This window comes from Armigeres subalbatus, chromosome 2, assembly GCF_024139115.2.
Source record: "Armigeres subalbatus isolate Guangzhou_Male chromosome 2, GZ_Asu_2, whole genome shotgun sequence".
NCBI classification, from domain to species: domain Eukaryota; kingdom Metazoa; phylum Arthropoda; class Insecta; order Diptera; family Culicidae; genus Armigeres; species Armigeres subalbatus.
In genome coordinates this window covers 423,441,516-423,453,195 of record NC_085140.1, presented here as the reverse complement: position 1 = coordinate 423,453,195, position 11,680 = coordinate 423,441,516, and the positions used below count along the sequence as shown (strand labels likewise).

Genomic DNA, 11,680 nt, shown 5'->3' with positions numbered 1-11,680 from the left:
GAAAGGAGGCTTCCGAGCCTCTTGAAAGGAGGCTTCCGAGCCTCTTGAAAGGAGGCTTCCGAGCCTCTTGAAAGGAGGCTTCCGAGCCTCTTGAAAGGAGGCTTCCGAGCCTCTTGAAAGGAGGCTTCCGAGCAGTGTTGTGCTTAATCATTATCAGACGATCATTATTGCAATTTTCATGTGAAAATTTCTCACGTAAAAACAGTAGGCGAGTTGTCGCCGGCGACATCTTCTCAAATTTTGTACTCAAACGATAATAAACACAGAATTTTCATTCAATCATTAATCTTCACTAATAATAGCTAATTGTCAACAGTCCCGTTTTATCTTCTATTTGGCGTTATAGCTTCATGCTAGTAAGGAAAAATAGTTAAAAAGGTAACGGTAAATGCTTCAAATCAAGATACGATTTTCAAACGATTTTTAATCGCTGGCGAGTTTTAATCACTTGATAATTTAAAAGTAAAATCGCGGGTGAGTTTGATCATTCTAGATTTTTCGAAAATTTGATTTTTCCCAACCCTGCTTCCGAGCCTCTTGAAAGGAGGCTTCCGAGCCTCTTGAAAGGAGGCTTCCGAGCCTCTTGAAAGGAGGCTTCCAAGCCTCTTGAAAGGAGGCCTGAGCCTCTTGAAAGCACGCTTCCGAGCCTCTAGAAAGGATGCTTCAAGCCTCTAGAAAGGAGGTTTCCGAGCCTCTTGAAAGGAAGCTTCTGAGCCGCTTGAAAGGAGGCTTCCTGAGCCTCTTGAAAGGAGGCTTCTGAGCCTCTTGAAAGGAGGCTTTGAGCCTCTTGAAAGGAGGCTGAGCCTCTTGAAAGGAGGCTTGCAAGCCTCTTGAAAGGAGGCTCGAGCCTCTTGAAAGGAGGCTTGCAAGCCTCTTGAAAGGAGGCTTCTGAGCCTCTTGAAAGGAGGCTTCTGAGCCTCTTGAAAGGAGGCCTGAGCCTCTTGAAGGAGGCTTCCAGGCCTCTTGAAGGAGGCTCTGAGCCTCTTGAAAGGAGGCTTCTGAGGCCTCTTGAAAGGAGGCTTCCAGGCCTCTTGAAAGGAGGCTTCCTGAGCCTCTTGAAAGGAGGCTTCTGAGCCTCTTGAAAGGAGGCTTCCGGGCCTCTTGAAGGAGGCTTCCTGAGCCTCTTGAAAGGAGGCTGGAGCCTCTTGAAAGGAGGCTTCTGAGCCTCTTGAAAGGAGGCTTCTGAGCCTCTTGAAAGGAGGCTTCCGAGCCTCTTGAAAGGAGGCTTCTGAGGCCTCTTGAAAGGAGGCTTCCGAGGCCTCTTGAAAGGAGGCTCCTGAGCCTCTTGAAAGGAGGCTCCTGAGCCTCTTGAAGGAGGCTCCAGGCCTCTTGAAAGGAGGATCTGAGCCTCTTGAAAGGAGGCTGGAGGCCTCTTGAAAGGAGGCTTCTGAGCCTCTTGAAAGGAGGCCTGAGGCCTCTTGAAAGGAGGCTTCCGAGCCTCTTGAAAGGAGGCTTCCGAGCCTCTTGAAAGGAGGCTTCCGAGCCTCTTGAAAGGAGGCTTCCGAGCCTCTTGAAAGGAGGCTTCCGAGCAGTGTTGTGCTTAATCATTATCAGACGATCATGATTGCAATTTTCATGTGAAAACTTTTCACGTGAAAACAGTAGGCGAGTTGTCGCCGGCGACAACTTCTCAAATTTTGTACTCAAACGATAATAAATACAGAATTTTCATTCAATCATTAATCTTCACTAATAATAGCTAATTGTCAAAAGTCCCGTTATATCTTCTATTTGGCGTTATAGTTTCATGCTAGTAAGGAAAAATAGTTAAAAGGTAACAGTAAATGCTTCAAATCAAGATACGATTTTCAAACGATTTTTAATCGCTGGCGAGTTTTAATCACTTGATAATTTAAAAGTAAAATCGCGGGTGAGTTTGATCATTCTAGATTTTTCGAAAATTTGATTTTTCCCAACCCTGCTTCCGAGCCTCTTGAAAGGAGGCTTCCGAGCCTCTTGAAAGGAGGCTTCCGAGCCTCTTGAAAGGATGCTTCCAAGCCTCTTGAAAGGAGGCTTCCGAGCCTCTTGAAAGGAGGCTTCCGAGCCTCTTGAAAGGATGCTTCCAAGCCTCTTGAAAGGAGGTTTCCGAGCCTCTTGAAAGGAGGCTTCCGAGCCTCTTGAAAGGAGGCTTCCGAGCCTCTTGAAAGGAGGCTTCCGAGCCTCTTGAAAGGAGGCTTTCGAGCTTCTTAAAAAGAGTCTTCTGAGTCTCTTGAAAGGAGGCTTCCAAGCATCTTGAAAGAAGGATTTTGAGCTTCTTGAAAGGAGCCTTCCGAGCCTCTTTAATGGAGGCTTCTGAGTCTCTTGAAAGGAAGTTTCCAAGCATTTTGAAAGGGGGCTTCCGAGCATCTTGCAAGGAGGCTTGAGGCCTCTTGAAAGGAGGCTCTGAGCCTCTTGAAGGAGGCTTCTGAGCCTCTTGAAGGAGGCCTGAGGCCTCTTGAAAGGGAGGCTTCTGAGCCTCTTGAAAGGAGGCTTCTGAGCCTCTTGAAAGGAGGCTCTGAGCCTCTTGAAAGGGAGGCCTGAGCCTCTTGAAAGGAGGCCTGAGCCTCTTGAAAGGAGGCTCTGAGGCCTCTTGAAAGGAGGCCTGAGCCTCTTGAAGGAGGCTCCTGAGCCTCTTGAAAGGAGGCTCCTGAGCCTCTTGAAAGGAGGCTCCTGAGCCTCTTGAAAGGCGGCTTCTGAGCCTCTTGAAAGGAGGCTTCTGAGCCTCTTGAAAGGAGGCTTCTGAGCCTCTTGAAAGGAGGCTTCTGAGCCTCTTGAAAGGAGGCTTCTGAGCCTCTTGAAGGAGGCTTCTGAGCCTCTTGAAAGGAGGCTTCTGGGCCTCTTGAAAGGAGGCTTCTGAGCCTCTTGAAAGGAGGCTTCTGAGCCTCTTGAAAGGAGGCTTCTGAGCCTCTTGAAAGGAGGCTGAGCCTCTTGAAAGGAGGCTTCTGAGCCTCTTGAAAGGAGGCTTCTGAGCCTCTTGAAAGGAGGCCTGAGCCTCTTGAAAGGAGGCCTGAGGCCTCTTGAAAGGAGGCTTCTGAGCCTCTTGAAAGGAGGCTCTGAGCCTCTTGAAAGGAGGCTTCTGAGCCTTTGAAAGGAGGCTTCTGAGCTCTTGAAAGGAGGCTTCTGAGCCTCTTGAAAGGAGGCTTCTGAGCCTCTTGAAAGGAGGCTTCTGAGCCTCTTGAAAGGAGGCTTCTGAGCCTCTTGAAAGGAGGCTTCTGAGCCTCTTGAAAGGAGGCCTGAGCCTCTTGAAAGGAGGCTTCCTGAGCCTCTTGAAGGAGGCTGAGCCTCTTGAAAGGAGGCTTCTGAGGCCTCTTGAAAGGAGGCTTCTGAGCCTCTTGAAAGGAGGCTTGAGCCTCTTGAAAGGAGGCTCTGAGCCTCTTGAAAGGAGGCTTCCTGAGCCTCTTGAAAGGGGGGCTTCTGAGCCTCTTGAAAGGAGGCCTGAGCCTCTTGAAAGGAGGCTTCCGAGCCTCTTGAAAGGAGGCTTCCGAGCAGTGTTGTGCTTAATCATTATCAGACGATCATGATTGCAATTTTCATGTGAAAACTTCTCACGTGAAAACAGTAGGCGAGTTGTCGCCGGCGACAACTTCTCAAATTTTGTACTCAAACGATAATAAATACAGAATTTTCATTCAATCATTAATCTTCACTAATAATAGCTAATTGTCAAAAGTCCCGTTATATCTTCTATTTGGCGTTATAGTTTCATGCTAGTAAGGAAAAATAGTTAAAAAGGTAACGGTAAATGCTTCAAATCAAGATACGATTTTCAAACGATTTTTAATCGCTGGCGAGTTTTAATCACTTGATAATTTAAAAGTAAAATCGCGGATGAGTTTGATCATTCTAGATTTTTCGAAAATTTGATTTTTCCCAACCCTGCTTCCGAGCCTCTTGAAAGGAGGCTTCCGAGCCTCTTGAAAGGAGGCTTCCGAGCCTCTTGAAAGGATGCTTCCAAGCCTCTTGAAAGGAGGCTTCCGAGCCTCTTGAAAGGAGGCTTCCGAGCCTCTTGAAAGGATGCTTCCGAGCCTCTTGAAAGGAGGTTTCCGAGCCTCTTGAAAGGAGGCTTCCGAGCCTCTTGAAAGGAGGCTTCCGAGCCTCTTGAAAGAAGGCTTCCTCTTGAAAGGAGGCTTCCGAGCCTCTTGCAAGGAGGCTTCCGAGCAACTTGAAAGGAGGCTTCCGAGCCTCTTGAAAGGAGGCTTCCGAGCCTCTTGAAAGGAGGCTTCCGAGCCTCTTGAAAGGAGGCTTCCGAGCCTCTTGAAAGGAGGCCTGAGCCTCTTGAAAGGAGGCTTCTGAGCCTCTTGAAAGGAGGCTTGAGCCTCTTGAAAGGAGGCTCTGAGCCTCTTGAAAGGAGGCTTCCGAGCCTCTTGAAAGGAGGCTTCTGAGCCTCTTGAAAGGAGGCTTCCAGAGCCTCTTGAAAGGAGGCTTCTGAGCCTCTTGAAAGGAGGCTTCTGAGCCTCTTGAAGGAGGCTTCTGAGCCTCTTGAAAGGAGGCTCTGAGCCTCTTGAAGGAGGCCCTGAGCCTCTTGAAAGGATGCTTCTGAGCCTCTTGAAAGGATGCTTCTGAGCCTCTTGAAAGGAGGTTTCCAGGCCTCTTGAAAGGAGGCTTCCGGGCCTCTTGAAAGGAGGCTTGAGCCTCTTGAAAGGAGGCTTTGAGCCTCTTGAAAGGAGGCTTCTGAGGCCTCTTGAAAGGAGGCTTCTGAGCCTCTTGAAAGGAGGCTTCTGAGCCTCTTGAAAGGAGGCTTCTGAGCCTCTTGAAAGGAGGCTTGAGCCTCTTGAAAGGAGGCTCTCCGAGCCTCTTGAAAGGAGGCTCTGAGCCTCTTGAAAGGAGGCTCTGAGCCTCTTGAAAGGAGGCTCTGAGCCTCTTGAAAGGAGGCTTCTGAGCCTCTTGAAAGGAGGCCTGAGCCTCTTGAAAGGAGGCTTCTGAGCCTCTTGAAAGGAGGCTTCCTGAGCCTCTTGAAAGGAGGCTTCCTGAGCCTCTTGAAAGGAGGCTTCTGAGCCTCTTGAAAGGAGGCTCTGGGCCTCTTGAAAGGAGGCTCTGAGCCTCTTGAAAGGAGGCTCTGAGCCTCTTGAAAGGAGGCTTCTGAGCCTCTTGAAAGGAGGCTTCTGAGCTCTTGAAAGGAGGCCTGAGCCTCTTGAAAGGAGGCCTGAGCCTCTTGAAAGGAGGCCTGAGCCTCTTGAAAGGAGGCTTCTGAGCCTCTTGAAAGGAGGCCTGAGCCTCTTGAAAGGAGGCTTGAGCCTCTTGAAAGGAGGCTCTGAGCCTCTTGAAAGGAGGCTTCTGAGCCTCTTGAAAGGAGGCCTGAGCCTCTTGAAAGGAGGCTTCCGAGCCTCTTGAAAGGAGGCTTCCGAGCCTCTTGAAAGGAGGCTTCCGAGCCTCTTGAAAGGAGGCTTCCGAGCCTCTTGAAAGGAGGCTTCCGAGCCTCTTGAAAGGAGGCTTCCGAGCCTTTTAAAAGGAGGAGAAAAGAAAAAAAAAAAGAAATTTTAAAGAAGAAAGCTTAAAAGAAGATTTCCTGGTCCTCCGAGAAGCGCAGAAGGGTGCTTCCAATTCTCTTGCAACGAAGCAACTGAGCTTTTAGGGAAAAAGTCTTCATGTCTTTCAAATGAAGGCTTTCGAATCTGTAGACTCTAGATTTTAGTTAAGAATCATATTCTTAACATATTATTCAACATTCTGTTTTGACCCGGTAGATTGCATAGAAGATTTTTTTAATTTGTTCATTCGAGGTTTTGCTCTTTTGATCTTTTGTCTCACATCTCTTCATCCATTGTACTGGTTGTGGAGGACAGGATTCAATAGGCCATGATTTACTGATCGCCATGCATAGGATAAAGGATGTATTTTGGACCACCAGTTCGACGGCTCATATTTTGGACCACTGAGTACAAATTCCTCTTGGTGGTCCAAAATAAAAGCCCCCGTAAGGGTTGTCCAAAATACATCCTTTACCCTATTATGTACAAGACAAAGTTTAGAAATAAAAAAAAATACAAATCTTTGATATGGAAATGCTAATATCATCTTCCAAACTTGGACGTACATGTTCATGATAGCATTAGAGGCGAAAGTATAGAATTGATAGTTCCGTTAGGATACGGCAGGCATGAAGAATGTTTTTATAGAAGTCGATTTGAAAGCGAGCGGAGGGCAATATTTGTGATGGCACATATCGCACGACCTTCCTTCTGCCAAGCTCCCGTATGAAGGGGGAGGGAAGAATATCAGTGTGGAAGCTGATATATCTCCACTGGTCATGAACATGTACGTCCAAGTTTGGAAGATGATATTAGCATTTCCATATCATTGTAAATCGTTTAACTTCACGTAGAAGTAACACACACGAAATCATTAATTTAGTGTACAAATCTTTATCAATAAGTTTGGATTAAAATTGTAATTCAACCGCCATTAAGTATTTCATCCGAGGTACCCCCTGAACCCGGCGAAAGTACCCCCAGGGGTACATGTACCCCAGGTTGAGAACCGCTGTTATAAAAGACCGAGGAATGCTCTGCACCTCCGTGAGCGCTACGGGAAAGGAATCGTTGGTTAGTAGAGAAGAAAATTCATATAAAGCCACTGGGTAAGCGAATAATAACAAAGTTATTTTGAAAACAAGAAGACGAAAACTGTGTTTCAAATCAATCCAACACAATTCAATGTGTTTCGTTTAATAAGCTTCTACAATACGATCGATTCCGCACTAAATAATTCTGTGCTCTTCGATGCAGACATCAGTTTTATCACTTCGCGTTCTCCCACACTAGCTGGCGTGATCAGCATCTACAGGATCGATTGTACACTGGTTAAACTAATGTCTGCTACGCGAGGTAGCATGACCGTCCCATGACCAGCAGCAACACGATTGATTCCGCATTAATATTGCACAAATAGTTAAAAATATCACAAAATATAAATTTGAAACTAGGAAACACTGAAGACGTTTTATAGAAGAAAACTACATACGTATTTGTCGACTAAGAATGGGGTTATGTAGTAAGCGTTAATAGAATAAATTGTATAACCTAAAGTTTTGAAAACAATTAAACGATTTTGTTCAGCGGCGCAGCCAAAATTTTTGATAATATAAAGAATAGTTTAAGTTTAAATTTGTTTCGAAATTCCGCGGAATTCCGTTATATTTCGTTAGAAGCTAGTTTTTTCTAGCGATTTTTTTGTAATTTTACGAAACGAAACGAAATCAAGAAATGTGATTTCGTCATGCTAAAATTCCGCGAAATTCCGCGGAATTTCGTTTCGAACCTCCTGAAACGAAATTTTTCGAAATACCGCATATGCTTAGATGTCACTTGATATTCTATTGAGACTTAACTAGTTACGAATTCACGTTTTTTGATGTTCATGGAAAAATACGGACAGCAGAATAGAACTGCTATCAACAGCGTGGCTTTGCCTATTCAGATATCTATTTGATCGTGCTCATAAAATGAGTTAGTTTTAAATACCTAATTCTCTGTCTATAACTCTAATGGTCATTTAAAATATAAAACATTGGGAAAGCATCGTTCAATGCAAATTGTTGCAATAAATCGGTTAAGGGTAAATGCCCCTTAAAATGAGTTAGTTTTTGTAACGCATTTTGCATATAAAAAATGTATTTTAGCCATAACTTCTTCGCTCATAGTCCGATATGGTCCTTTTTTCATAGGAAACAGTGAAACAAAATTCCCCGTCCTATACAACTTGTTATGAGTAAATAGGTTAAGACTAAGAGTCCTAGCAACTTTTTAATAGTAGTTTGTGCAACAAGTTGCAAAAAGATGATTTTTTTTAGCATGAGTTGTACGTTTATGCAACGAGGCTTGCCGAGTTGGATAAATACTACGAGTGCTGAAAAAATCGAGTTTTGCAACGAGTTGCACACGCACACTTTAATTTAATAAATCTGTACCAAAATTGTACAATCTAATTTAATCTGCATGATCATTCCTGGCAATAAATTATGTTGCTGCAGAGAACAATCAGATTCCATGTTACCGTGCCACATTGCATAATTCGATAAGCCGTAAAACGATAGATGTACTTGCATTTGAAATTTTTTAACATCAAGTCCATCAAACTATTCCAATTATTACGCGAAGCAGAGAAAACACTATTTGAACACTTACCCGTGCTTATTCAGCAAAATGTAGTCATGTAACTACTGTTCCGACGTTGGTTTTTCATTATAACACCCAAATGAGTGCTATAATGATTATTATGCAACCCATTAAAGTTGCATAATGTTCATTAAAGCACCCATTTCGTTGGTATTAAAAAGTAGGCCGTTTTATCACTCAAAGACGAACTGTAAACAAGATAATATGATCAGAAATTGTAAAAATGTTTTTTTCGAAAAAAAATGTGTCTTTGGGCCTCCTATGAAATGTTTGTTTTTTTTTTGTAAAAAATAGTACATTGGCCAAAAATTTCGAATCCAGAGTCCGATCAGGCCAATTTCTATTGGAACACAATGGGACATGATTCCCCGTCGAACACTATTGTTGTCGGGTTAATAGATTAATGGAAAAAGCTAGAAATTTTTTCGAGACTTTTCACGACTTTTCTGCGTAAACATGTATTTTGACCATAGCTTCTGATCCTATCAGCCCAGTTTTCAATAGAAAGCAATGGGACATGAATCCCAGCCGAATGCAACTTGTTGCTAGCAAATCAATTAAGGATAAGTGACAATAAAGTGATCTAGACTTTTCCACTTATTTTTGTCTTGAGAAAATGTATTTTGGCCATAACGGAGACCAAAGTCCGATCCGGTCAATTTTCTATAAGAAGCAATAGGACAGAATTCCGCATCGAATGCAACTTGTTGCGAGCAGATCGGTTAATGTAAGTGGCAAGTGCCCAAAAAATGAGCTAGACTTTTGAACATGTTTTTTTTATTAAAAAACTAGCAGACCCGACGAATTTGTTTCGCCTAAAATTGGTTTATTCTCTGATTAGTTCTCGAGTTGTGCAGTAATTAATGCTTCATTTGTATGGGAGCCCCCCTTTCCAGAAGGGGAGGGACTTCGAACCACTACAGAAATATATCTTCCCTTTCAAAATCTTCATATGCCAGATTTGGTTCCATTTGCTTGATTAATTCTCGAGTTATGAAGAAATCGGTGTTTCATTTGTATAGGCGCCGCCCTTTTTTAAGAGGGAAGGGGTTTCTAACCACATTACGAACCTTCCCTGGCCCCGAAAACCTCTGCATACATATCTTCACGCCGATCGGTTCAGTAGTTACCGAGTTTATGAGGTTCAGACAGACAGAAATTCATTTTTATGTATATAGATACTTGTCTTAAGACGAGTTTGTACAATTTCATTTAATTCCACTACTTTATTGTACCTTTGACAGATACGTATTTCGACCTCAACAATAAGGTCGTCTTCAGTGTCTCGTACTCGACTCGACTAACTGCCAGAGGCAATTGAAATGTATTAATAATAACTAAAAATGTATCATATAGCAAATAAGGATGATAGTGTTAAGAAAAACACGCAACACCTACTTTAAGAGATGAATGCACGTATAAGATTATTAGCAAATAAAATTAAAAGAAAAAAGCGTATTCAATCAGGGATCTCTCTAGCTTACTCTCTCACTTACTATCCAGCTTGATATTGCAGCAATTCACACTTGATTTGACTAATTACTCTTATGCGATTCGTCAATATAAATATGGAAAAATCGTAAAAAATATTTGTAAAAACATGGTGATGCTATTTTTATTTTGCTCAGTGTATTGCACCCGAATTTTGGTCTTCATTTGAACTAATAATAGAACATGGGATTTTCTTTCAGGGAATGCTGAAGCCTAATCATACCGAACGCGACAATTTTTTCCCCTACTCAGAAGTCGGAAGAAATATTGTTTAATTTGAAATATAAAAATAAATAGAAAATGTTACCTCGACATTTTCAGTCGAGGTTCCAAACTCACTAGCAAAGCACCGCAGGGTCCTTGACACAACCTTTGGGCTAATGATTCATTCGTGCTGAAATGTTGCCTTTCGGCAAAAGAAGTTGCTCAGCCCAGAACATGTCTTAAAATGTCTTAAACACAAAAATTTCATTTTTTCTGACTCAGTCTATTTCGCAGAATATAAATAACATTGGTTCATGTATACGATGATTCGATTGATGCACAATCGTTGGCAATTATAAACGAAATAGGGCTTTAGGACCCATTTCCAATGTTTCACTCACAAATGTAGTGTATGAGCCATTTTCTTTATTCAAAGTACCGAGCCTATTAGAATGATCCTTGGCTAGGGTTTTTTGCATCCTGGCAGAGGCTGGACAAACATACATTTGTAGATTAATATATGACACTATGGGTCTCGGAGGGTCCGATAAAAAATTTACTATTGGACTGAAATGATAACTTTTCATTACAACTTTGTTGTACGAGAAAGGTAAATAATGCAATTGAGACCAGAAGCGCTTTGTACAGCACGCAAGAGGCTCACGTGATCGTGTTCAGATGCATCTCCCTCAACAAATTGAAATAATTGAAAACAATACTTCTTGTATTAAAAGCTAGCTTTATTCGACTCTCTCGGAATTAGTGAAGACTGAATTCCAATTATCAGTGCAAAAAACTCGATCAGGTATTCAAAGTCAATCGCTTTATAGGGTTCCCGCAGCTGGTTCCAGATTGAGCGACTGCTGAGAGATGGCATGTCCAGCGAGTGGGGCATCGTGGACGGCTCCTCGGTTGGCGGCCACATAGCGAGCTTCCTTCTGGGCAACAACGGCCACAGCTGGTTGAGCAACGACGGTAGCAACTGGAGTGGCCACTTGGCTGGCTTCAACGATTTCCGAATCGACCGAGTTGTAGGCCACCACCGATGGGGCGGCGGCGTAGGCCACCGGAGACACATAACGTGGGACAACGTTCGACTGGACGACGGTGGTGTGTGGAGCGGCGTAGGCAATTGGGGCCACTGGAGCGGCAGCATAGGTGGCTACTGGAGCAGCGGCATAAGTTACGGGAACAGTAGCGACGTACCGAGGAGCCACATTTTGCTGAACAACTGTGGTGTGTGGCGCGGAGTATGCTAATGGGACCGAATACGACACGGCACCTCCTTCAGCAACAACGGCGAGGGCCATCATGACTACAGCTGCGATGCACTGTTTGCAAAAGGAAATATATTAGAATTAAACAAACTTTAATTTTTTTAAATCCTCACCTTCATGATTGTTGGATTTTCGCTGAAAGAATGTTTTAGCTTCGAATACTGATGAGTTCTACTGATTGTTTCGTAAACGTTTTCCTTTTATATCAAAAGTGCTACGAAAGCCAGACATCCTAAAAAGTTGGCCAAACCAGGAAGACATGGTGTTGGTACATGATACATTTGAACCTTTGATAAAGGGTGGCAAGGGGCTGTAAATAGTAAATTTTGCATGGGATAAAAGGTGCTATGCCAAAATATGACGAAAAAAAAATCAAAAAGGAGTCTAATAACCATATAATTATAAATGATCTTTTTGAATTGAAACGAACGAATAGCGTCTAGCTTCTTGTTTAACCTGTTCTATCGAAATTGATTGCAACTCTATCATGTTTAATACATTAATAAATAACAAAGACCGAACAACCAGACGTATAGAACATGAGAATGATGAAATACCAACAACAATCCAGAGTACTACTCGACACAAAGAGCAAAATAGAGCAAGTGATAAATA

General features: G+C 43.2%; 1 protein-coding gene across 1 annotated transcript; it reads right to left on the bottom strand.

Moving 5' to 3' along the window:
* Positions 1-10,507: 10,507 nt before the first annotated feature.
* LOC134217816 (adult cuticle protein 1-like) lies at positions 10,508-11,324 on the bottom strand. The gene is made up of 2 exons (XM_062696632.1): positions 11,179-11,324; positions 10,508-11,119 (listed from the first exon to the last, which is right to left on the bottom strand). Exons 1-2 carry the CDS (start codon positions 11,182-11,184, stop codon positions 10,613-10,615), a joined length of 513 nt encoding a protein of 170 aa, XP_062552616.1. The 5' UTR covers positions 11,185-11,324; the 3' UTR covers positions 10,508-10,612.
* Between the last annotated feature and the right edge of the window lie 356 nt (positions 11,325-11,680).